This window comes from Oryza glaberrima, chromosome 8 (genome assembly GCF_000147395.1).
Source record: "Oryza glaberrima chromosome 8, OglaRS2, whole genome shotgun sequence".
In the NCBI taxonomy this organism is placed as follows: domain Eukaryota; kingdom Viridiplantae; phylum Streptophyta; class Magnoliopsida; order Poales; family Poaceae; genus Oryza; species Oryza glaberrima.
In genome coordinates, this window is record NC_068333.1 from 14,552,438 (window position 1) to 14,579,094 (window position 26,657).

A 26,657-nucleotide genomic window follows, 5' to 3' on the forward strand; every position below is an offset into this window, starting at 1 on the left:
AAATGGGAGAATACCACGACCTCGTGCGTGTCAGGGGTCAGGAATGCTTCGCCACACGCCAGACGCCACCCGATGATCTCCTTCGCTGGAAGAACGCCGTGCGCCACCATCTCCTTCAAGTTCTCCTCTGTAACATCGGTGGGAGCCCATTGACTCTCAAAGCTTTCTCTCTCCTCCGCCATGGATGCGAGATGGATGATGGGATCTGAAGCAAGGGTGGCAGGGAATGAAGGGGTGATTGATGCGGCGGTTGCACGAAAGATCTTCGCAAAAGAACGAAGCTTCGGGAGAGGTGGATTGGTGCGAATTTGCGAATTTGGTGGGCTCAAAAGCTCAGATGATTTGAATCCCAAGCTCTTGTAGGATTGAGAACAGAGTAATACAATCACTGACTAGATAGCATACATTGCATACAAAGCAACACAATTTTCTCAAAAGAAATGCACGTACGAGAGAAAATTTGGATCAAATGAACAACCCAACTGTGAATGCAATAGATCCAATAATCCGATACAATATGTTCTTGGGAACTTAGCTCAAGATGTACGCAAATGTTGTGGTTGTAGATTGATTTCGGGACATGAACCAAGTTATATTATATTTGCTCCTAAAATCACTAATGTGCAATTTAATTGGCTCAAAGAACTGAATGACTTTCTTCAGTGTATATCCAGAAATGATTGTGAAAAAAAAAAAACAGGTGATGAAAAATCAACTTGCCAAACATGCTACAGGAGAAAAACTCGTCTACACATTTTGTACATCCAAAACCATTCTCCTTGCCATGGCTGCTTAGCCGCACATGGCAAGAGCAAAATAGTGATTAACAATTACTGGAGTGTTAAACCACTTGATAATTATCAGCGACCAAACGAATCCTCTGCGAATACTTTGGAGGGTTGCTACCTTCCTTCAAAGGGCGGATTCCAGTAACCTGAAAATATCCAGCAAACAGAATTAACAAAAACGGAGACATGGGAAGGAGAATCTGTCAAACAAAATGGGCAAACTAACCTTCACATTACTGAAAGTATTCGATGCGGAAAATCCAACGGATATGGGGAAAAACATTGATGGATCAGCTGGGGCAACAACAAATTCCATGGATCCACTGCAATGGTTCACAAAAATAAGAGCTAGTAATAAGAGCATAAACTACAAGATAAAAGAACAATGATAATTTGGAATTCACAGATTTCATGTACCTGCGGTTTGATTGATCAATAAGGATAATAGACCATTCCAAAACCGAGTTTCTTGAATCATACCTGTAGGGCAAAGAAAGGGAAAATACCAGAAGGCATGAGAAAGAGAGCATATGCACACAAGCTCAAGGATACAAAAGGGGCAGAGTCTGGATGAGTTTGTAATAGCATTCCAGACAATGCAACATGAATAATAGAATCAAATAGTTAAGTCCTATTCCAAGGAGTCACATCCATTAACACTTCGAAACTACCGTAAACAATAAAAACTAGAATACTAGTAACCGCTACTGATGTTTCATATAAAAACTTAATATGTTATTGCCATGCAGTCGTGTGGCCCCCCCTAAATATCTGCCAAAAAGGCAACATGATGCAAGAACAGCAGACATTATGCATTGGCCTGGACATGCAAAGGAAATCTTTTAACAAAACTAAGAATTTTTTCACAACAAAATTTTGCAGTAGTTACAAATACATAAGAGAAAACAGTAGAGGAACAGGAATATTACTTCCACTCTCCGTCTATCTGTCTAACACGTGGAGCCTCCCGAAGTGCAGGAAGAGGTATAGATATGATGACACTGTGCAGGTCAAACATCTCAGAAGCTTCATACTCGATGTTGACGTAGGTTTCATTTCCTAATATTGATGGCCAGCAATTGACTATGCAAAGCAAACACAAGTTATTAGAACTCCAAATTACTAGATACCAGAGAAGAGAGAGAAGTGAAAGTTAGTAGAACTCCAAATTACTAGATACCAGAGAAGAGAGAGAAGTGAATGTACACCTGATAGAGGTAAAGATGACTCATCCATCCCCTGTATTCTCCATTTCACTAGAGGAGTTTCATTTTGACCACTTGGGAAAGGCCTGTTAGGATCTTTTGCCCCCAGAATTTGCTGACTGTTAAACAAGTCCTTGTTGATATTGGGGTGTGTTTTGAAACTAAGTCCAGGAATATCTTGACTTTCTATCTACAAGATAGCAAGTATTAACTAGTGAATAAACCAACTCCAAACAATAGTAAGAAAGAGATTCGGTTACCCAAAACAATGTGCAGTAAGGTTGCTTGTTAGCAATAAAAGCATGGCGTTAGAAACATAAATCATTGTGAATGTTACAGTGAAGATCATCATCGCATTTCCATGGAGTAAGAAAAAAAATCTGTACACAATCTATTTTATGTGAAAGGGCATCATAGTAGAAGGAAAGCATTGTATTTATTAAAACAATATCACTATTGCTTCACACCGAAAAAAGAAAGGAAAATGTTTTTTATGTTGTTTTGTTCTGTTTCAAAGTACAAATTTCCCATATATGACAACAATACTAGAATAATGTTAATAAATACAAAAAAATTACCTGCAACAGGATTAATCCATCTGCATCATTAAGGACCTGCAGAGCAAGTGTTCCTTGAACATCAAAATTATTAACACCACCATCTCTTTTCACTGCAACATTGAGTTTCTCTTCAATAGCCACTGTGACAGGATCACTCGGTGGTAGAGGTGATGACCTTGACTGAAGAGAACATGGTTGAAAATCTTCCATAATGACTTCACCTTCAGCCTTCAATGATTCTAAGAACTGGTTCGTCTTCTTTGTATTTCCTAATTTCATTCCAATGCCTTTACCAGCACCTGTAGTACCTCCAGATGTACGACCTGCAGATAGGTTGCTATTTAGAACAAAATAACATAACATCTTGTAAATTCTTCTTGCAGTTAAAGAAAAGAAAATATAGTTGATCAAAATGTCGAGAAGGAATGCCTTTGGCATAAAAAAAATATACTTCACTAATACTAATTATTGAAGGACTTGACAAAAATATATTCTGGATAACAGGACTGAGAAGAAAACATAAATTTTAAGCAATCAGCAGATAATCTACACAGATAAAAGAAAGGCTAGGTTCAATTAAGACAGCATTGTGGCATCCACCGACTTGTACGATAAATAGCTTTGCATCACAGATATAGCATGCAAGTTAGATCTGGTATGTTTGCTGCATGACTTATTTTTATTCTGAGACAGTACAATTTTACGTTTAGTAACTATTTAAATTATATTTTACAGAATACCACAGACGTTACCATATTTACGGGTTTGAAGTCTAAAAGGCTAGCTGAATGCATGCTCCTTCTGGTCTTAACATATCTTGTTTTGGACTACATGTCTTGAAAATACAACTTTACTCACTAATTTCATTGCAATATATTTATACATATGATTCTCATGCATCGAACCTAAATATCGAAAGGATTTTGATGTTCAAAGTCTTAAACGTTGACATAAACCATGTCCAAACCATCTGGTCTTTCAAGACTGAAGGAATCATCTCAAATATATATAAGAAAAACCAGGATAAAATAGAAGAAGAGAAAATATAAATAAATAAAATTGTTACCAGGCAATAGGAATGGACATAATATGCATTTCTACTAATACTGCATGTAGTATTTGTTAAAATAGAATGAAAAAAATACCTTTGGGCCTGCTAGTAAATGTGTCTGTATCTGTGTTCAATCCACCTAATCCAGAACCACTTCCAAATCCAGTACAACTAATGCTCATGCCATTGAAAGATTTTTCAATCACCTGGGGACCTGATATTGATGAGTATCCTCCTTTGTTATGCTTGCCTTTCTCCATCTGCATAAACACCAACAATTTACGATTGAAAGCTACACAATAACAAGTAATGTATAGAAAGGTCATTGTAACCAATAATGTAGTATGATTCCAAGGGATATGTTTCCTGTATGATATTTCTCTAATTTTATTTTGTCTTGTTTGACCTAATTTCTCCTAAGGCTATCATACAGTCTAGCTAGTAGAAATTATGTTACTACTAAATTTATCATATATTCTTACAGGTTCTAAAGCCCAACAAGCTAGTCTAGAAAAAACATAAGTCTATCCAGACAGATAAATTGTAACTCAAGTAATCATCAAAGATTGAAGGAACTGATAGTAACTGTAACCGAAGTAGGCCAAGATAAAAGAAAAAAAAAGAGGACTAAATAGAAGTAACAGCTCTATTTTGCCTACTAGCTAAATAGAAGTCATATTTGTCTGCAAACAAAGAGTAGGGCGCACCCTGGTTTTCTCAATCTCAATAACTTTCTTCTTCATAAAATCTTTGGTTTCCTTGATTTTCTCTTGCATCATCTGCTTGTACTCCATCTCTTCAACACTATCCATCTCACAATATTCTTTGACCTGTTGAACTGTTACTTTTTCCTTATTTCCAAGAGAAATGGCTTCATCAAAAGCAAATATAAGCTCAAAAGCTGTTTTACAGACACCATCGTCATCGAGAGAGGGGCAGTATTCAGGCACCTTTACATTGTTAAGGTTAAGGAGACCATGACTGTGGATAGTTGCCAACAAATAGGAAACAACAAAAGCATAACAGCATTCGTAAAAATTAACGGATAAATCAAGCTCTCGACATATGACACCGTTAGTTGTAAAAGGTGAATGCAGATTTTCATCAAACAAGAACAGTATTAATCATCTGCCTTCTATGTAATTTCCTTTCCTAGGAATCAGTCTCAGTTTGTGGGTGTCATTATAATCGACATTTCATTCCTCAAGAAAATAATGTTCAATAACGTTTTCAATTATTCTGACAATGTTCTTTGGTTTTCATTTAATAATCCCTCCAGCCATTAATATGTGATGCTTGACACTAACTTTAGTGTTATAAACGAAATTAGTGTTAAGCATCATATAGTAGTGACCTGAGGGAGTAAGAACATAAGATTTTAGTAAAGTAGATTCCTAAAATCAGAAGGCTAAAGATACAAGAAAAGGATACAAGCTTGGAGAGTAGCCTCAACGTGTCGAGATCCTCAAGAATATTACTTTGTTTGTTTGTGATAACTACAAGATATAAGCCTTCAATAGGTTGGTAAACATAACGGACATCTTCAGTCTCAATGTAAGTGTGCTGCTTTCCATTTCCAACAAGTTTAGGGAATGCTGCAAGTAATCCTTCAATCCTTATGCGAGTCATGTCAACATACTGTCTAGAAACAAGTGCTGCAATTGAGAAGGAACAACCAAAACATCATTCAGACAAATAACCTGAAAAGTTACCATCAAGGATCACCGGAGGAATAGTAACTAACAGCTAAAATAGAATATCATTCAACCTAGGAACCTCAAAAGTTACCCTCAAGGATCATGAAACAAATAGTAATTGACAGCTATAAAATCCTTACAGTTGTTACTTGTTAAACACAAAACAGTTTTGGTATTAGGTCAACCAATTGACTGTACAATTTATAAGTCTAACGAACAGGCAGTACGGTAACAGCAGCAATGTTCTCCGATGCTTTTTCAGCAATTAGTAGCAGAATGCTATTGCTTTATGAGTCCAATTGGCATGCGGTGAGCCGGTGACAGAAACAGTAGACAATTACAGATACAACTAATACTTTTATTAAAGAAAACTGAAATGATTGAAGCATACCTTTTCCTGACTTTGAGATGATGGAAGCAGCAAGAACCACCTGAAGATACACAAAAAGTAATCAGTTCGTCACAACAACAAACCAGATAGATTCGGAGCTAGATGCAACTCAGTTTTAACAGATAAAGTGAGGATCACAAGATGGATGGGCGTGGCAGAGGTAAGAATTACAATCAGCCATACCATTTTTAATAACTTTGTCGGTCCCTGAGCAATTTACAGCCCAAGTCCACAAGTTACACACCTGCATAGATGAAAACAAATATTATTCAACTCAGCAAACGATTATCCAATAGTAGAACTACAATTATTATACTGTGATAGGAGAAGAAAAAAGAGCGACAATTGCATCACTATTGTGGTAATAGTAGGAAAAAGAGAAAGAGGGACAATTGCATCGCCAATTGGCGATAATAGAGCAATGTGTCCAATCCAAGCGTTTCAAAAGCAATACAAGCATCACCGCGAGAACCTTTGACAAATAGGCTCTTCAATTCAATCCAATATGATCACGCAAATTTCAACAGATACCCAATATATTCACAAAAAGAAAAAAAGAATCATAAGAACACTGCCCAGATTTCAGACCAAGATCGTCCCCTGACAGAGACGACATTTCTACCAAACAGGCAGCCTAGCAGGAGGAGCGGAATTAACCAGGATGGGGAATCGATCTTGAACTCGAAGACGACGACGGAAACAAACGGGCAAAGATATAAAAATCCAAGAAAGCAAGGGTTCCCGTACCTAGCGCGATCAAATCCATGCCCCTGATTCAGGCCGATCCACTCGAGGGGGGAGGACCCTGCGATCCAGTTCCTTGGGTTCGAGGCGGTGGTGGTGGTCGGCGCGCTCCGGGCGGCGGAGGGAAGGCGCTAGGGCTCCCGGGGCGGCGCCGCGGCGAGGAGAGGTTTCGGAATTTCGGCGTCGGCGTTTGCTTGCCGTACGTTCGAAGCTTCTAACTTTATCGGGCTGGGAGGCCCGGCCCAGCACAAAGGTGAAAAAAAGCCCACAACGTGTAGCGTGGAATATATATAGTATGTATCTTTTACTCGGAATAAATGATTTTTTAGGACTAGGAGTAAATGGTGCAAAATTGTTACTACTTTTTTTATAGAAAAATGGCTGAGGTGATCTGAAAGCAGGGTAACATGGTGTTCAATATGGGTGGTAATTAGTTCAAAAATGCTTTGATTGTTCCGATTGTTATAAAAGTTAGACAAAATTTGCTATAGGACACTCAAAAAAAGTATAATTGGCTGGGAGACACCGCAAAAACGTGACACGGCTGATGGACACTCCAAAAATTATGTAATTGGCTATATAACACCGGAGACAATATTTTATAATTTCCGAGTCAAATTAAGTGATAAATTTTTGCAAATGGCGATATTGCCCCTGCCATGGAACGTCGCTGCCGCCTTGCGCGCAGCCACCTCCTGCTCACGCTCCACGCCGCCACCATGGCCGCCGTCGGCCCTGCGCGCAGCTGCTTTCTGCTCGCGCTCCACGTCGTCGCCGTGGCCGCCGCTGGCACCGCACGTGGCCGCCTCCTGCTCGACGCAATGGGCGAGGCATCGATCCATCATGGTGGGTGAAGACGGAGGCTATCACTTCTCAGTGTTTCCTCATGCTGCCTCCAGCTCGCGCTCACCGCGCTCCTCCGCTGCGATCTCCTCCTCTTCCCGCCAGAATCCTCCGCCCACGCCGACCTCTTCAACCCCGTCCTCTCCTCGGTCGAGTGCACCGCCACGGCGGCGCTGGGCTTCTCCCTGCCAGGCGTCAACGATGGTTACCGCCGCCGCGTCGACGAGCCCATCCTCTTCTACATGCCACACTGTGAGGCGTCGCTCTACGATGCCCTCCTCGCTGCCAACTGGGAGCCACCCTCGCTGCTCCGTCATGTCTGCATGATGGGCAACAGCTTCCACAACTACGCGATCCAGGCGGAGGAGAACAGATCGGGCCCTGCCACCAAAGCCAAACACGTCCTCGCGGCGGAGCAGTTCTGAGGTAAGGGAAGATGGTACTAGGGGCAATCTCGTCATTTGGAAAAAAAATCACCTCTTTTGTCCTGGAAATTAAATATTGCCTCTGGTGTCCTATAGCCAATTACACAAATTTTTAAGTGTCCATCAGCCGTATCACGTTTTTGCGGTGTGTCCCAGCCAATTACACATTTTTTGAGTGTCCTGTAGCAAATTTTACCTAAAAGTTACTCCCTCTGTTTTATAATATAAAACTTTCTAGCATTGCCTACATTGATATTAATGAATTTAGACATATATGTGTGTCAAGATTTATTAACATCTATATGAATGTGCGCAGTTCTAGAAAGTCTTACATTATGAAACGGATGAAGTATTTGATACAGTGGAACGACGACTATCCTTTGTGGGAGCATCTATCCATTTGTCGGGTGATTTCTAATAAAAAGTCACCCAGATTTTTTTACCCCTTATTTACATCCAACGGACTACAAAGAGAAAATAACTGTGGAGATTATGGGTACCCCATACCCACACGGCATGGTTATCCGACTAGTTATAGGGGATAACTTATATATATGGAATATGTAACAGATTATGACTTGGGTATTACGTTTCCTTGTATATTACGGAACGGCCTAAAGTCCTGGTTTGATAAGATTGTAAAGTAGATTTAGGAAACCGATACCGTATTGGATAAGGTTTCTATCTTGTATTCCTGCCCCCCATCCTATATAAGGTGGGCAGGAGGCCCTCTAGGGGGCATGAGACAACTAGATCGTTAGATCTATAATTCACTCGGCGGATTCAAATCCCCAAACAGGAGTAGGGTGTTACCTCTCATTGAGAGGGCCTGAACCTGTCTAAATCTTTTGTCTCCGCATCCATCCACTTTTAGATCTCGTGCGCTACCCCCTTTTATTATTGCCGAATTCATGTTTCGACAGTTGGCGCGCCAGGTAGGGGTGCGCTGAGTTTTCTATCGACAAGTGTGATGGAATATATCATCGCCGCTATTGGCACCGTCTTCTGATCAAATCAATCTTCGACCCCACGAGTTTGTCGCTCCAATCTGCTTTTATTATTTGGTTGATTCCTAATTGTTGATTGATGTACGTGTTGTTATTTCTGATTTTCATGTTCCAACGAAATGGCTGGATCTCGCAATGCGAATTCGTCGAGATGCTACGGCGCGGCTGCGCATTGTGCATGCAGAGCCGCATGTTGGGACACCGTGCTACAGATCGCGTCGTGCACCCTCCCGGCAGCCCTTAAACCACGTCTGCAAATTACCTGATCTGGATCATTGGTGTTAACCATGATTTTGTTTGCATACGTACTACTCCCGGAGCTACACAGTCCAAACATGGGACCGATCTTCATGCATACGTATGTGCATCAATTAATATCCATAATCATCTACACTTTTTTATTTGTTTCTGCTACTAATCTCTATTCGATCTGTGGTTTCTTATTTTGCATGTACCTGGCTGCCCCGAGTCTGATTCTCTCCGACTTGGATTCGACCCGGACTCGAACCTGTGATCTATGTGCAGGACCACGGATCAGTCTAACGATGTGCATGTGTGAATGCATCTAAGTGTTCATACCACAGGAGATTAATTGGCTAATTAAACAATATATGCATGCGTCATATATGCATTGGTATATGCAGACATATATCCGCAAGATTAGTTTTCTTGATTTTAATTAGAGATTTCTTCTGTCTCTTTACATGTACCGCCGGCCGCCTTCGTCGCTGCCGACTGGTTTCTTCGCCTCCACGGTCGGTGTGTGCCGCTACCATTGCTGATGGAGATAACATCTTCACCGACTGGCCTGCCTCCGTTGCTGCCGACTGGTGTCTCCGCCTATACGGTTGGTTGGTCACACCACCGTTCATGGGAGTCCACGTCTTCACCGACCGGCTGGCCTTCGCCGCCGCCGACTGGTGGTTCCGCCTGCACGGCTGGCCTATTATGCCGCCGCTGTTGGGAGTCTACGACTTCACCGCCGGCCTGCCTCCGTCGCCGCCGACTGGTGTCCTCGCCTATACGGTTGGTTGGTCACACCACCGTTCATGGGCGTCCACGTCTTCACTGACCGGCTGGCCTTCGCCGCCGCCGACTAGTGTTTTCGCCTGCACAGCTAGCCTATTATGCCGCCGTTGTTGGGCATCTACGACTTCACCGCCAGCCTGCCTTCACCGCCGCCGACTGGTGTTTCCGCCTACACGGCTAGCCTATTATGCCGCCGTTGTTGGGCATCCACGTCTTCACCGACCGGTTTGCCTTCGTCGCCGCCGACTGGTGTCTCCGCCTGCACGGCTGGCCTATTATGCCGCCGCTATTGGGCATCTACGACTTCACCGCCGGCCTGCCTTCGCCGCCGCCGACTGGTGTCTCCGCCTACACGGCTGGCTTATTATGCCGCCGTTGTTGGGCATCCACGTCTTCACCGACCGGCTTGCCTTTGTTGCCGCCGACTGGTGTTTCCGCCTACACAGCTGGCCTATTATATGCTGCCATTGTTGGGCGTCCGTCGACTGGTGTCCTCACCTATACGGTTGGTTGGTCACACCACCGTACATGGGCGTCTACGTCTTCACCGACCGGCTGCCTCATCCGCCGCCGACTGGTGTCACCACCTGCACGGCTGGCCTGTTATGACGCCAACTGATGCTATCTTCTTCACGGCTGGCTACATCGCCGTCACCGCCAATAGGCGTCAGCATCTTCAACACAAGTTGCCTACGTCTGCTGCCGACTGGTTTCTTCACTTCCATGGCTGCATGATTCTGCTAGTGTTGATTGGCCTTATCGTCTTCATCGCCGGTCGTCTCGTCTGCTGCTGACTAGTGCCCTCGCCTCTACGTCTGGTTTATACAGCTACCACTACTGATGGACATCATCGTCTTCCGTCGCCGACTGGTTATGCCACCGCCGACTGGTGCTTTTATCTTCACAAATGCGCATCTTCACTACCGGTTTGCTTCTATTGCCGCCGACTCGTGTTCACTTCATCACGGCTATGCAATTTTGTCACCATGGTGGAGCAACTTCATTTTTATTATCTTCGGCATCGGCAAACTCTATTGCCTCTACTTCACCAACCATGACGACTACAAGAGTTTCGACACCTCGGCATACGTCACCAAATATGATGCCGTGTTATTTTATTACAACAAGTGGTGTTCCAATCTTCAATATTTATCTTCACTCAAGCAATGACTACTCGACGACAAGAAGTTACAGTTCTCGACTCTATGTTCAGTTGTTTCCCAACTAACCAAAGAGTCGGGGGCTACACAAATACAAGACTCTCAAAATTCGACAAGCTGAAGCAATCAATTAATCAGCCAACGAGTCAATTCCAGGAGTCATTATCTTCGTCTTTGCTTTAGAGCAGAGTTATCAACCAATCAGCTCAGTTTCGACGAGTTGGACAACATCATCTACTTTCCTCCAAGTGAAGCATCTGCAACAGCTATAACACCAATTTGATGGATTATTGTCACTGACATTGTTGTCGAAACGACAACTGCATACATCGAAAGACGTGGTTACTCAACAGTGGTTGGAAAAATGAAGTGTATTAAATTTTGAATTTCACTTAGGCTCTCCCCATTACATGGCCCTAGGGACTATTTATAGCCCCATTACAGGTTCTTACTACCAGGGTTTAGGTTGTACTGGGGAATTTACATGATTACCCTTACAAAAGGGACATTTACAGGGGTACATACCCTGATGGGCCGGAAAGGCTTCCTCGGCCCTCGCGGGGGCGAACTCGTCAAGGCGAAGTCATCCTCCTTCGGCAGACAGTCTTCGCCTTGTACCCTTCGCCTGAGACGCCTCTGACCTGGCGCTACTCTTCGCCTTGCGCCGTTCTTGCTCCATAGCCTTCGCCATGGGTTTCGGCAGGTTTGGTCGAAGGGCCTCATGCTATCCGCCAACAGACATCATCACCAGCACCTCTCCTTCATCGGCCCTGACATTAACTCTGTTGCTAATGGATGACTATGTCTTCGCCGACTTATTATTTCACTTTCACGGTTGCTATCGACTGGATCACCGACATCGTTATCTTCATCAATATCTTGTCAAGCCTCTTCAACATAGCCCACTCTACTGCTATTGATGGGCAACTTCGTCATTATATTTGATCATCTATGATTGCTGCTTATCATCATTACTGTCGGTTGCGTTTGTCATCGCCGACTATTTTCTTCATCTTCATGATTGGTGGATTTCGTCATCGCCTTTGATGCGTGTCTACATCTTCACCGTCAGCTTGCTTTCGTCACCACCGACCGGTATCCTTGCCTTTATGGATGGCTTATTATGTCGCCACTAATGGGCATCTTCATCTTCTTTACTAGCTGCATCGTCTGTCACCGACCGATTATTTTGCTGCTATGGCTACACAACTTTATCGCTGGGCGCCTTCATATTCATTGCTGGCTGACCTGACTGTTGCCGACTGGTTTCTTCGCCTCCACGGCTATGCAACTCATCACTTTTGATTGGTATCACTATCTTCACTACTACCAATATTTTTGCCACCTCTGGTGGGCAATATTATCTTTATATTGGTCATCTTGTCTCTATGCCAACTGCGTCAGCTACCATCAATGGACAATTGTGACTACGACAGAAGGACAAGCTATATACTCAGGGGCTTACTACCTCAAACACCAGTATCATACCTTTAATTTGGACTTGTTCCGGATACATGCAACATGAATTTGATGATCATGGGTCTACTTTCTATGCTCAAAGACTGGACTATTTATTATTCCCCGTATCGGTTATCAACCGAATACTTGCGCCAGTCGGAATTCAATTGTTATATCTATTTTGGAGTATCCCATAAAGGATAATCACTCAGATCAGAAGCTATTCATATGAGCTACACTTGGTCTATATCACCCGAAAGATTTATTACTCGGGAGCATGTTACATGCGTCATCCTTTAAAGGGTGTCGAAGGCATATTTTTTGGCCTAGGCCTAATATGTCTGCAGCCCATATTTTTAGGTGTGGCCTGTCACGTTCTTTTAGGGACTTAGGCATCTTTTTGCTTAGGCAAAAGTGCGCGTGATTATGTGTCCAATACCTTAAAATCCTTTTATACCGCAGTTACTCAACTTTTTAGGAGTTGGTACAATACATTTTAAAAGGTGCCAAACAGTAATGCTTTATATAGCTCCCCGCTGACTTTTTTATATAAGTCAAGGCGCTGTTTGGGTTCATAAAGCAATTGATTGGATACAATATCATTGCTTTTTGCCACGTAAGTGTGCACTTTTATTGACCAATATTATGGCTTAGGCTGATTATATATTTTGGTCATTTTCCAGGTGGTTGGTAAATCTTTTATGAGTTTATTTACTCGGATTTTATACCACATATGCCATATATTTCCAGGTGTGGTGGAACCATGTGTCTTCTAGGGACTTAAGCACATATGTTAAAACAGTGTGCGCATGGTGTATGCCCAATACTTTGGAAATTTCTTTATTCACAAAATACAAGCTTCTTTATAGCTGTTTTGCTATGTGAATTTTCAATGATGTAGCCAACTTTAGGTTACATCATATTTTACAAAGCAGTCGGCATATCACTCGGATCATGTTATTCAGGGATTCACAACGCATATGCTACATATTAATATCAAGTCGCTTGGTTGACTATAATTATCGAAGCCACTCGGTTAGTTGGATTATTTATTCCTTAACTATATGCTTGGTTTGTTCAATTAACCACATAGTCGAGGGCTACACCTATTAGGTGCATCTAGTCGATGCACCTGACTTTATTTTTCAGCCCTCCACAGTCTTCAGATTTGGTAAAAGTACTCGGGAGACCATGGCAAAGATGATTGAAGCACTCAGCTTTGGAGTAATCTAGTACGAGAGAAGATTATCTTTTCGACTGTGAAGGTCTCAGGGGCTACTGTGGAGATTATGGGTACCCCATACCCACACGGCATGGTTATCCGACTAGTTATAGGCGATAACTTATATATATGTAATATGTAACAGATTATGACTTGGGTATTACGTTTCCTTGTATATAACGGAACGGCCTAAAGTCCTGGTTTAATAAGATTGTAAAGTAGATTTAGGAAACCGATACCGTATTGGATAAGGTTTCTATCTTGTAATCCTGCCTCCCATCCTATATAAGGTGGGCAGGAGGCCCTCTAGGGGGCATGAGACAACTAGATCATTAGATCTATAATTCACCCGGCGGATTCAAATCCCCAAACAGGAGTAGGGTATTACCTCTCATTGAGAGGGCCTGAACCTGTTTAAATCCTTTGTCTCCGCATCCATCCACTTTTAGGTCTCGTGCGCTACCCCCTTTTATTATTGCCGAATTCATGTTTGGACAATAACAAATACATATTAACTTACACATTATTTTTACCAAAATTACAGTGTACTTACATGTCATATCAACTGAATTTACAAATGTAAATTTAGTTATATAGGACTGTAATTTTATATTTTAAAGAAAACAATAAATACATATTTACTTACACATTATTTTTATCAAAATTACAGTGCACTTACATGTCAAATTAACTAAATTTACAAATATAATTTTAGTTATATAGGACTATAATTTTATATTTTAAAAAAAATAATAAGTACATATTTACTTGCACATTATTTTTTATCAAAATTACAGTGCACTTACATGTCAAATCAACTAAATTTACAAATGTAATTTTAGTTATATAACACTGTAATTTTATTTTTCACGACAACGACCAGAGGGACGGTATCGCTCGCCGATCAGTGTTGGCCGTGCCGCCGGCGACTAGCTCGCCGGTCAGAGGCCACCTTGTCACCGTGCTTCTCCAATCTCCATCATCGTGCGCGTTTGGGCTAGCTGGACACGAAGGCCAACGTGCTTGTGTCCGACGTGCCGGCGGGCTGACCAGCTGAAAAAATAAAAAGTGAAATGTCAGCAAAAAAAAAAAATCACGTTAGTGATGGATAGCAAAATCGGTTGGTATTTATTATGTCCACATAATAAGCTGCAAACGCATACATACAGTTGTACTTAAGGATGCACGTGGGCCGGGCTGGGTCAACCCACGGTATATCCCACGTTACCAAGGCAATGAATTGCAGGCCACGGGTCACCTGCGACCCACGCTGAGTCCTGACCTGCTGACCCACGGTGCCACTACGGGTCAATCCATTAACGATTCTCCAAGCACATAAGACTCGGCCCATCAACACAGCTAAATCATCAGCGAGCATGATGCATCTAATAACAGGATGGTACACATTAGGAGGCGAGCTAATCAGCCTCAAAATCCCAAAAAATCCGCCTCAGAATATGTATTGAGGCCAACATACACTGCCTCGGATACTCCTGCCTCAAAATAGTATATTGAGGCAGGCATAAAAGTTGGCCTCTAAAAGGTGTATTTGAGGCAGACCGCATGCCTTAATGCTAGGGTACGCTACCGAGGCTATTATTGCTGCCTCAAAACAAATTGAGGCAATTGTAATCTGCCTCAATGTAGGATGCATCAAATTAATTATATTTCCTAAATTATTGTTGTGGGAAATACGCATTTTCATCATCATGAAAACTTGACAATTGAAACAATAAGAAATTAAATAGTATCCAAATCACTTCATTTCATATATTAGCAGTACATCCAATCATACATGTCCAATAAATAATACATAGCATCTCATCCGTCACTTAGACTATAACAACATTCCGGTGGTCTTAATATAGGCAGTAAAGTGAACTAATATGTCTGAACTCCAATTCATATGTGGCATTTACAAGTGTTGAGACAATCAACTACTCAAAAGTGCTGATATATAATTACTGCTCATGTTTGAGCTATCTCTGCTAAGAAGTTCTCGCCAATTTTCTATAGTTGAACATGATCGACAATCATCACCGTTTGAGAGAAACTCGAGCATCTGGAGTGTAAATATGTAAAATTCAGTTAACACAGACAAACAATGTCACTATCTTTATTTAAATAAAGAACACAAAATATGATCATGAGCATGGAAATTGAGTTTACTACCAAAGAAAAATTGACAAAACAATCCAAAGTGTAGCAGGAACTAATTATATAGAGAAGAAAATGCTAGAGACCTGTGATTAAACATTTTGAACAGAAGTACATTTCTATGTAAAATAGACTGCACCTATTGAGGTCTTAAAGTATATGGCAATCCAGATTACAATAGCATTTCTATCTTTTGCATACTTATATTTTGCTCAATGAAATTTCCAGAATAAAAATGATGTAAATACTCTACATATACCCAACATAAATGGCACATATACCTGTTTTTGTCACTTCACCATTGCACTGAGGTGACACTTCTTCAACCTTTCAAATTGATATTTACCATGTTAGACTTGTTACGTAAACTAAGCAATAAAACAAAGAAGCCAAGAAAGGAACATACTAGTTGGGATGGCCATGCAATGCAATGACCAATAGCGTCTCTAATATAGTTCAAATTTCTGTGCGGCCGGAACAATTCAGCATCTCCACATATAAGACTGTCTATCACTACTTTGTAGCACTCCCTTCCCAGCATTGTTCCTCCGACCATTTCTAAGGGGTCTTGACTTTGAACAGTAGCATCTTGCAACACGGTTATATGGACGGACAATTCTCTTAAGAAAGACATCCCTTCCAACCTATTTCAAAATATGGCCACATCGGATTTTATTACAGAGTAGAAACTAGAACAGTTGCTACTGTTTTGTAGTAATAAAAAAGAACTAACCACATTTTCACAAGCTAATGCTGCCCTTTTGACCTTAGCATGTTTAGTTGTTCCCACATTGGCCCCTTCAATTTCAGTACGCTTGTTGTTATTGTACCTGGCCATATGCTTCTGTACCCCCTGTTACACAATAGAAGATGTTACTGTTGTCAACCTATTAGCATGCATTAGGCAACAGAGATGCATGGTGGTAATATAGTGCGTTCCAAATAAATACCATATATCCATATACAAACCTCAGCAGCAATTTGAGTGATCACAGTTGGAACTTTAGAGCGTTTACTTGTGGCTTGTTGTTTCTCCACAACGTTTTTTTGTCATTTTTGGTTGCTTGGTACAATTGTGATTGTCCACATCTTTTTCTACCCCCTGTTGTACATTACATGTAGCATCAACCCTTCTCAATGAATCCTACAAGACTTAAGATATGTTACAGTTTGACTTGAAAAATGAAGTAAAATCGATGTGATTCAGCTCACCTTAGTAACATGCATATTTTGATTAACTTGCGATTCTCTGGCAACTCCTGGTTGCACCTATATTCAACAAAAAAATAAAGAAGTTTATACTGATTCCAAATAATACTAGTGCATTGACTTGAAAACTATGAAGCAAAGTCATTGTTATTCACTCACCATCCCATCATGTCTGTTATGATTAAGCTGAGATTCTTCAACAATTCTTGGTTGTACCTGTGTTTTAAATAATTCTTAATGCTACAAACAATACTAGTGCATTGACTTGAACAAGATAAAGTAAAGTCGAAGTTATTATTAGTGCATCATACTAAGCACAACTACTATCTGTTCGAGAAGAGCTTGAGCAGGGGACAAACAAAGAAGAATAAAGCAACCAACTAGCTAGGAGAAGAATAAAGCAACTAGCAAGCTAGATGGCTACCTGCATTTCATTCACCAAAAATCATATTTTAAACTAACATGCACCAACTTCTAGACTATTCTAGACCATGTTCTAACTTTAGAACTATTCTAGAAGTACTTCAGACGAAGGAAATGAATTAGTTTCCATTAGCTCACCTTCCTAGCATGTTTGTTCAGATTAAGCTGCAATTCTCTAGCAATTCTTGGTTGTATCTGTATTCAACAAAGGAAAAAAAACCATTAGATGAAACTAGACTAGCACATTGAGTTGAAAAATATGGAGAAAGGTAAATGTCATCCAAGTTACCTTCATAGCAGGCCTCTTCTGATTTAGTTGCAATGCTTCAACAATTCTTGGTTGTATCTAAAATCAAGGAAAAAAGATAGAAGTTTATAGTTCCTGAATAATAATACCAGTACAATTGAGGTTATGCAAAATGAACTACGATCTTTTACATTGTTTGAGGTGGATGAGCATGAGTGCTCCTCAGTTGGCTTGTTCAAGGAATGCCTTTGTTCAGGAGAAGTATGCTTCATAGCTTTAAATTCTGCCATTTTCTCTGCAAGTCTTCTCTCCATTCGTTCTTCAATTCTTTCTTCCAGTTGTTGCATCCCTTCTTTTAAAGCACGGACTTCTTCTTCTGCTCTATGTCTTGCTTCTCTCTCCAACTGTAAGCTTGTTCTTGCTGTTGATTTAGTTCCTGGCAAACCAAGACTTGCAGGAGTGGGACCCACACCTATTCCAATCACTCTACCTCTGTTTTCCTTACCAAGCAAGTTTGAAAGATAGTCTCCTTCTTCTATGGGTTTGTCCACAAATTCTGGCTCCTCGGTGAGTTTCTCATCAATTTTAGCCTGCATTAGTGAAGACATGGTTAGTTTCAAAAAGAGATGCAATTTGGCCTTTAATAAATTTTACTTACAATTGTTACTTCATGAGCTAGTTGTGGTCTACCATCTTTACAGGTGTATGCAACTTTGAAAACTTCTGTTCGACTAACTTTTTGACCTTTTCTTTTCTCCTGTAGTCATGTGATTGCAGAAGGTATTAGTTCAATGGAAGAAAAATAAATGGATAGATCAATAAAATTTCTTAGCCTAACCATATCATGACGAACATTTGCTAAGCTCCTAGTTCCAATGGTGTGTACTGCAACCATTTTTGCACGATTTCCTTTTCCACGATTGGGCCTAATTGCATATATTCAATGTATGTCAATATGTTTTGCAAATCAAGAAAAGAATACAGAACATCTGAACTATGGCACTTACTTTGCCTTTCTCACTTCTCCAAAAACAAACAAGCCACTTCCAGACTTTTAGTGATATTCATATATTAGATCCATCACATATTAGATATTCGCGAACTAATTCAGTATTTAGCCAACGACAATTCATACATTTCTTGCAAGGACAAAGAATACTGTTGTCTTTTGCTGAATGAGTGAAAGCGAACTGCAAGAACTGCGCTAAGCCCTCTTCATATTCATCTGTCCACCTATTACAGTTGTCATGTTATTAATGTCACAACTTTTATATATGTAATTCCTCTAGCTAGTATAATAGTGCTTTAGTAAGTTATAGCCTTGTATTACCTAGTTTTTTTCAACCAGCTTTTGTCCATACTAGGAATCTGTACAGAAAGTGCATTCAGTCCATACATGTACCAAAAGTTCTATGCATCCATTCCAACAGTGCAAAATCACATAAAGGAAATGATAAGCTTTTAACAATATGTACAAGAAAGAAAATATAGATGATTTTCCATATGTTCAGAAATTACCTCTGTAAAAATAATTGCTGAAGCTAGTTGGCAGCAGGGAGTGGGAAAGCAAATAGGTCACAGGTTGACATCAAATAGCTATGTTTCCTCTGGTGCAGTAGAAACCTGAATAAATCAATTGCATAAAAATTAATATGTCACATCCATGGTACTAAAAATAGCCCACATATCACAAAGAATCCTAACAAGATAACCAAATACAAGTACATGCAGTATAACGTAACCTAGAATAATACTCGGGATCGATTATCAACACAAAATCCAAAGAACCAATCATGAAGCATTCCAACTAACATGATCAGAGAACAGGAAATTAAATAAACATAGCTATCTTAAACTGTTGCTATCTTTTTTTTTTTGAATGGGTTGTTGCTATCTATTTAGGAGAACTATAAATTGTATTTGGTGGAGAAGTGGATTTGACAAGAAATAGCTACTTTTGGAAACAACAGTAATAAAAACTAGTACTGATTTTTTTCTTCTTTTGTTCTTGATTGGTTCTGCACAAATGAAAAGCACTCAAGCTCTTTAGGAAGGGCCTGATGTTCAAGGCCACAACAATGCCAAGCTTCTACCACAAAGCTCCTTTTCCCAGCCTAAATACAAGACAAGAATACTTTCTTGACTTATCTACCTCATTGCATCTAATCTTCAGAAGGAAAAAATAGTAGAAGAAAATAATAGTTTCAACACCACTTTTCCCTGAACATACGGATTACTGATGAACAACCAAACGATGAATGGAAGGGAGCTACTCTAGATCACTGTATGCTGAGTTCTTAGTTCTAGGTCAAGGGCAGCTGCTCAGGCACTGCAGCACTGTCGCCGCCGCAGCTGTCGCAAGACGATTAGGGAGGGAAGGAAGGAGACCATGGAAGACATGAAGATTTGGGGGCTAGCCCAGCAAAACACATGGATTTGGGGCAGGTAATCCCCTCGATTTGGAGCAGCACAGCAACAGAAAACAAAAGAGAAGCAACGATGGTCAGATTAATCACCTGAGATGGTTCTCTGCTGCACGCGAGCGAGATGGAGGTGGATCCTCTGCCGCCGCACGGCACAGGTGGGTGCGAGGTCAAAATGGCGGCGTGGGTGGAGGAGGAGGAGGAGGAGGAGGAGGAAGAAGAAGGTCAGAATGGTGAAGCTCACGAGAGCCGTTAGATCGATCGTGATTGGACGGTGGATAAGGGGTCACGGTGGAAACAGGAGGGAATATTAAAAAAATTGGAGGAACTGTGAAAAAAGAAGAGGGAAAATGAAAAAATTGGAGGGAATTTCACACATTAAGCAGAAAAAAAATTGGTAGCCTAATTTTTTTTCGAGGCTCTATTAGGTGAGACAAGCTTGGTCTGCCTCAATTTTAGTATTTGAGGCTACACCATTGCCTCAAAAAGTATTATTGAGGCAACACATTAAGTCCGCCTCAAAAATTTGCCTCAAAATATTTGAGGCTGGCACATCTGCCTCAACAAAGGAAACTGAGGCCAACGTCTCTGCCTCAAAATAAGTTTTTGAGACAGTGTTCTTTAATCCGCCTCAAATAGGTTGCCTCAAATTGCTTACCGTGCTGTAGTGTATAATGAGCAACTAGAAACATATGCATCATTAACGTACTTATTATTTATTATTCAAACAAAGAGTTAATAATTTGGTAGATTTTGACTCTGTTTTGGAATTACAGCTATAAACATCACTCAAATATTGAACAAATATTGAGCAGTAGATATTTCTTTCAGAAGTCAAATTAGATATTCAGAGTACATTGCAAAATCTAAAAAGCTTCAGCTATTAGTGGGGTCAGCATTAGCTTTGGAACTGAAGAACAAGATTCTCGAGAATGTAGAAAAAACTGAAGAACAAGCAGATCGTACAATATAACATCAAGAACAAAAGTCTCATCGTTTTGCAGACTAGATGAATAAGTCTCAGAAAACAAATAAAAGAAATCTTGCACCGCAGTGATCGAGTCCTATATTTCATCTCCGTATTTTGAATCACGCCACCAAATATTCAGTGTCCAGCTAGTACAGGTAGCTCTCAAATTAACTGATGTAGCAACCAGTTTTCATAATAAATTCTAGAGCACAAACAGAGCTATCGAACAGTAAAAGCCTCATTACATAACATTTTTTGGTAAACAACATGATTACTAATGCAAAAACTGAGAAGTCCTTCAAGATCAACAATTCAATTCACAGAAAGAATTCCTTGGCCTTGAGAAAAAGAACAACAAACCATTAGGAAAAATACAACAACTTCGCATGCATGATGACGCATAATCTGATCCGAGACTATGAGGAAAAAAAATACAACAATTACCTATCAAGTATCTTCTTCATGTGATAAGACCATCTATAGAGAAGTGCCTGGAACATTTGAAAAACAATTAACTACATAAACTCCACTGGCACTGTTATACGCTAATAGTTTTCACACAAAAGGGGATAGACGTACAATCAACTCTCATCCAATCCTATAGACAAATGAGAGAGACTCAACAATCTCAGGTTTCAATCTACTTCTGTAGTCATTGATTATCCTCCCTCCTGTACTGAAAGCATTTTTCAAATGGAACCATAGATGCTGGAATGGCTAACACATCATGTGCTATCCGTGAGAGTATAGGATATTTTAGTGAGTTTACCTTCCACCAGGTTAAGATATCAAAATCATCAACTCGAGGCAGTATATCTTCTTTATAGTATAGCTCAAGCTCATTAAAGAGCAATTGTGTTTACTTGTTCGCTCAAGAATTTATCCCAATCAGCATGGCGCACATTCTCTTGCAAAATGCCTGCTTCAACATCACTTCTTCCACCAGTCAATTCATTGTTTTGGTCATTCACTTTTGGTGAATAATCAGAGAAAAGTTGTTCAATTGCCTTCTTGACCTCGCTCAACTTATATATTGGCCTCATCTCCAAAAGCTTTGCTCAAAGCGAAATTTCACATATGAATACTTAAACCTTGGGTCTAAAATCACAGGAATAGACAAATTTAAGTATGAAATATTCCAATAATCTTGGAACTTTCGCTTCATAACTTCCACCATTCTCACAATTCCTGCATCTTCATTTGTGTAATCTTGATCAAGTGTTGACTTTGTAAGATCAATGTGTGTTTTGATTCTTATTCTGTGATGAACAATTGGCATCTGTGATTATTGGTTTTGATATTTGGAATTTTATCTTCGAAGTGGTTTTGGAGATGATAGATTTTCAGGTGATGAATAGGGTTTGCAGTTTTTGTCAGGACTGCTCAACACAAGCCGATCTGACCGGCCGACTTTGTGTCAGTTTCGGTTTCGGGTTGTTTCTTTGGATATCCGTGATTGTTTCATGATTATGGCTTCTAGATGGATACTATACGTATGTAATACTGTTGTTTGCTACTAATGAGTCAAGTTGGGGATAGCTTGGTCTCGGAATATGGTTTCTTTGTTTATTTCATGTGTAGATGACTCGATGCCTCGGGAGAGTATTTGCGGTGATGGACCGGGAGTCGACTTGGTGGTAAGACGATGTCCGTGGTGGTCAGATATCATGCAGGATACTTAGGCTAGAGTTGATGCACGTGGTTGGTGAAGATTCCATATGGCATACGATGGAGGTATTGTATGCATATGGGATGTGGAGTTGAATTTGGAAGGAGTCCAATTTTGGTATGATTGGTTATGGAAAGTTTGTTTCTTGTACTAGAGGGTTTCCTAGGGGGATTAGGACTTTTAGAATGAGTTTGGTTCGTGGCTTTAGGCTGCGTACCTTATGTATAAATAGAGGGGGAGCATGAGAGGCTTCCCGGTATCGCTTTTGAGAACAATTGAGTTGCTAGTTTTGCTAGGGTTTTGAGTTTAGTCGAGATTTTTGTAAGGAGTGTTGTTGATGCACTTTGTAAACACAGAGAGAAGCAATAAAGTTGTCATCTACTTTGAGAGTTCTTCAATTTGTGTTTCATCGGGTTCGGTGGTCTAACCGGCGACATACCGGCGGTTAGATCGACAGTAGCGGCGGTCAGACCGGTGGAGGAGCGGCGGTCAGACCGGCGGCGACATCAGGCGTGGCAGCTGATCTCGGCGGTCAGACTAGAGATATAATCTCGGTTAGACCGACGGCTTCCAGTGGTCAGACCAGCACATCTACTTCGGTCAGATCACGATCCGTCGAATTTGAGGGTAACTTTTATTTCCGCTAAAAGTTTGGGTTTTGGGCATACCAACCATTCACCCCCCTCTGGTTGGCTTAGTTCTTATGATTCGATCCTACAGACTTGATTGCCCAGATTTCACCAAAGTAACGATTTGAGGTGGGCTATTTTGTTCCAGAGACAACATTGGTAGAATCATAGAATACCTTTAAGAATGTGCAAACATCCGCTTTCCACTCCTCATCTGATGGATTATACTTGAAATTGATATCTTGCAACTTCAGCTCAACAAATGCAGCTTTAAATTCTAAAGCACAATCCAGCATCACATAAGTGTAATTCCATATAATTGTGACATCATGGCATGGCGGTCTTTCATATGTAATTCCAACTTGCACAATTATGACTTCAAAATGCTCTATGGGAGATTCTAAACCTTTTATATATTTGACACCCTCTCTTATGTTCTGCACTGTGGCACCAAGTTTCTTCATTCCAACTTGCACAATAATATTTATAACAAGTGTTATACAACGCACATGAAATAGTTTACCCATGCCAGGAAGAAACTTTTTCCGTAGCAAATTACCTTTCAACATCTCAATCATGGAAGTGTTAACTGCAGCGTTCTCCAATGTTACATTAAATAATTTGTCTTCGATGTTCCATTTCTGGACGCACTTCAGCATAACAGTAAACATGCACTGTGCTGTATGGGTTGATTCCATTATAAAGAAACCTAATAATTATTTTCTCAATTTTCCACTCCCTATTGATGTAATGGCATGTTACACATAAGTATCCCATCATTTGATTCAATGTCCACATATCAGCAGTCAATGAAACTCTAGAACTGCAGTTCTTTAAAATCTCTCGTAAGGCTAATTTTGATTTCTCGAAGATTTTCATACAGTGAGCTCTAATAGTTGTTCTTGAAAACCATCTTAAACAGAGGATTCAGATTGTAAACAAATTCTCTAAATCCAACATAATCCATAAGGGAAAATGGAAGTTCATGTAAAACAATCATGTGAAGCAACTTCTGACGAGAGACCTTGGGAACAAAGTCCCAATCTTGCAAGGTCCGTGCATCAGGTTCTAAAGTGACTTGTGCCTATATTTTCCTTACCAGTTAAAAGTATATCACAGTGCATACGTTTTGCTTTAGTCATTTTTTCACCAACAAAAACTGGCTGAAATTCTTTCCAAGCATCAGATTTGAGTCTTTTCATTTTATCTCTAATCTGGGGAGCTACATAAAAAATGGGAACTATATGTTATCTTACAAGGAACTAAACTGTGACAATACTTAATTTTTAAGATTAAGCTGTAGGATCGAATCAAACAAAACCCAAACTTTTAGCGGAAATAAAAGTTACCCTCAAATTCGACGGATCACGGTCTGACCGAAATAGTAGCGCCGGTTTGACCGCCTGGTAGCCGTCGGTCTCACCGAGCGTGTATCTCCAATCTAACCACCGAGATCAGCTCCTGTCGCCTATCGTCACCGCCGGTCTGACCGTCGTTGCTCCACCGGTCTGACCGTCGCCTTGTCGTCGGTCTGACCGCCGATGAGATGCCGGTTAGACCGCCGAACTCGATAAAACACAAATTGAAGAACTCTCAAAGTAGATGAAAACTTTATTGCTTCTATCTATGTTTACAAAGTGCAACAACAACACTCCTTACAAAATTTCGACTAAATATGAAACCTAACTAAACTATCAACTCAATTGCTCTAATCTCCAAAGCGATACAGGGAAGCCTCACGCTCCCTTTCTATTTATACATGAGGTAGACAGCCTAAGGCATGAACCAAACTCATATTAGAAGTCCTATCCTAATCCCCATAGGAAACCTTCTCGTACAAGAAACAAACTTTACATAACTAGTCATACCAAATTTGGACTCCTTCCAAATTCGACTCCGCATCCCATACGCACACAATACCTCCATCGTATGCCACATGGAATCATCACCAACCACGTTGTCGAAACATGAATTCGGCAATAATAAAAGGGGTAGCGCACGAGACCTAAAAGTAGATGGATGTGGAGACAAGGATTTAGACAGGTTCAGGCCCTCTCAATGAGAGGTAATACCCTACTCCTATTTGGGGATTTGAATCCACCAGGTGTAGTATAGATCTGACGATCTGGTTGTGTCTCATGCCCCCTAGAGGGCCTCCTGCCCACCTTGCATAGGATGGGGGGCAGGGTTACAAGATAGAAACCTTAACCAATACGGTATCGGTTTCCTAAATCTACTTTACAATCTTATCAAACCAGAACTTTAGGCCGTACCATAATATACAAGGAAACGTAATACCCAAGTCATGATCCGTTATATATTTCATAGATATAAGTTATCCCCTATATCAGTCGGATAACCATGCCGTGTGGGTATGGGGTACCCATAATCTCTACAGTAGCCCTTGAGACCTTTACAGTCGAAAAGATAATCTTCTCTCGAACTAGATTACTCCAAGGCTGAGTGCTTCAATCATCTTCGCCATGATCTCCCGAGTACTTTTACCAAATCAGAAGACTGTGGAGGGCTGAAAAATAAAGTCAGATGCATCGACTAGATGCACCTAATAGGTGTAGCCCCCGACTATGTGGTTAGTTGAACAAACTAAGCATATAGTCAAGGAATAAATAATCCAACCAACTGAGTGGTTTTTAATAATTATAGTCAACCAAGGGACTTGATATTAATATATAGCATATGCGATGTGAACCCTCGAATAACATGATCCAAGTGATATATCGACTGCTTTGTAAACTATGATGCGTGCAACCTAAAGTTGACTACATCATTGAAAATTCACATAGCAAAATAGTTATAAGAAGAGCTTGATGTTGTGAATAAAGAAATTTCCAAAGTATTAGGCACACACCATGCGCACACTGCTTTAACAGATGTGCTTAAGTCCCTAAAAGACACATGGTTTCACCACACCTGGAAATATATGGCATATGTGGTGTAACATCCGAGTAAATAAACTCATAAGGATTTACCAACCGTCTGGAAAATGACCAAAATATATAATCAGCCTAAGCCACAATATGGGTCAATAAAAATGCACACTTACGTGGCAAAAAGCAATGATATTGTATCCAATCAATTGCTTGATAAACCCAAACAACGCCTTGACTATATAAAAAAGTCAGCGGAGCAGCTATATAAAGCTTTACTGTTCGACACCTTTTAAAATGCATTATACCAACTCCTAAAAAGTTGAGTAACTGTGGTATAAAAGGATTTTAAGGTATTGGGCACTTGATCACGCGCACTTTGGCCTAAGCAAAAAGTACCTAAGTCCCTAAAAGAACGTGACAGGCCACACCTGAAAATATGGGCTACAGACATATTAGGCC

General features: G+C 40.6%; 3 protein-coding genes and 1 pseudogene across 5 annotated transcripts; 1 reads left to right on the forward strand and 3 right to left on the reverse strand.

The window, feature by feature from the left end:
* Nucleotides 1-492: 492 nt before the first annotated feature.
* On the reverse strand, nucleotides 493-6,633 carry LOC127781324 (coatomer subunit delta-4). Its single transcript, XM_052308263.1, has 12 exons — nucleotides 6,440-6,633; nucleotides 5,876-5,936; nucleotides 5,693-5,732; nucleotides 5,036-5,259; nucleotides 4,312-4,554; nucleotides 3,699-3,864; nucleotides 2,572-2,876; nucleotides 1,997-2,183; nucleotides 1,718-1,871; nucleotides 1,206-1,268; nucleotides 1,015-1,111; nucleotides 493-934 (listed from the first exon to the last, which is right to left on the reverse strand). Exons 2-12 carry the CDS (start codon nucleotides 5,876-5,878, stop codon nucleotides 842-844), a joined length of 1,575 nt encoding a protein of 524 aa, XP_052164223.1. The 5' UTR covers nucleotides 5,879-5,936; nucleotides 6,440-6,633; the 3' UTR covers nucleotides 493-841.
* A 462-nt stretch (nucleotides 6,634-7,095) lies between these two features.
* Nucleotides 7,096-7,704, forward strand: LOC127783065 (protein SENSITIVITY TO RED LIGHT REDUCED 1-like). The gene is made up of 2 exons (XM_052310336.1): nucleotides 7,096-7,266; nucleotides 7,336-7,704. The coding sequence occupies exons 1-2, from the start codon at nucleotides 7,096-7,098 to the stop codon at nucleotides 7,702-7,704; spliced, it is 540 nt and encodes a 179-aa protein (XP_052166296.1).
* A 7,621-nt stretch (nucleotides 7,705-15,325) lies between these two features.
* On the reverse strand, nucleotides 15,326-16,727 carry LOC127783334 (uncharacterized; annotated as a pseudogene).
* Nucleotides 16,728-16,733: 6 nt separating this feature from the next.
* On the reverse strand, nucleotides 16,734-20,270 carry LOC127783333 (uncharacterized). Of its 3 annotated transcripts, none has more exons than XM_052310588.1 (12): nucleotides 20,133-20,270; nucleotides 19,135-19,239; nucleotides 18,947-18,984; nucleotides 18,624-18,849; nucleotides 18,455-18,542; nucleotides 18,275-18,373; nucleotides 17,808-18,206; nucleotides 17,659-17,715; nucleotides 17,508-17,564; nucleotides 17,106-17,162; nucleotides 16,950-17,006; nucleotides 16,734-16,881 (listed from the first exon to the last, which is right to left on the reverse strand). In XM_052310588.1, the coding sequence occupies exons 5-12, from the start codon at nucleotides 18,509-18,511 to the stop codon at nucleotides 16,750-16,752; spliced, it is 915 nt and encodes a 304-aa protein (XP_052166548.1). In that variant the 5' UTR covers nucleotides 18,512-18,542; nucleotides 18,624-18,849; nucleotides 18,947-18,984; nucleotides 19,135-19,239; nucleotides 20,133-20,270; the 3' UTR covers nucleotides 16,734-16,749. The 3 variants fall into 3 exon arrangements, with proteins under 3 accessions (XP_052166548.1, XP_052166549.1, XP_052166550.1); XM_052310589.1 differs by having other exon boundaries at nucleotides 18,947-19,026; XM_052310590.1 differs by lacking the exons at nucleotides 18,624-18,849; nucleotides 18,947-18,984.
* Nucleotides 20,271-26,657: the final 6,387 nt, after the last annotated feature.

Coding starts and splice junctions, on each gene's coding strand:
- LOC127781324 (XM_052308263.1), bottom strand. Junction 4,555..5,035: donor TGAGGCTACTCTCCAAGCTT/GTATCCTTTTCT, acceptor AACAATGTAAAG/GTGCCTGAATACTGCCCCTC. Junction 2,877..3,698: donor ATTTACTAGCAGGCCCAAAG/GTATTTTTTTCA, acceptor ACCTATCTGCAG/GTCGTACATCTGGAGGTACT.
- LOC127783065 (XM_052310336.1), top strand. CDS start 7,096: ATGGAACGTCGCTGCCGCCTTGCGCGCAGCCACCTCCTGCTCACGCTC. Junction 7,267..7,335: donor TGCTCGACGCAATGGGCGAG/GCATCGATCCAT, acceptor TGCTGCCTCCAG/CTCGCGCTCACCGCGCTCCT.
- LOC127783333 (XM_052310590.1), bottom strand. CDS start 18,511: ATGGTTGCAGTACACACCATTGGAACTAGGAGCTTAGCAAATGTTCGT. Junction 18,207..18,274: donor TAGCTCATGAAGTAACAATT/GTAAGTAAAATT, acceptor TCACTAATGCAG/GCTAAAATTGATGAGAAACT. Junction 17,007..17,105: donor ATAACAGACATGATGGGATG/GTGAGTGAATAA, acceptor TGTTGAATATAG/GTGCAACCAGGAGTTGCCAG.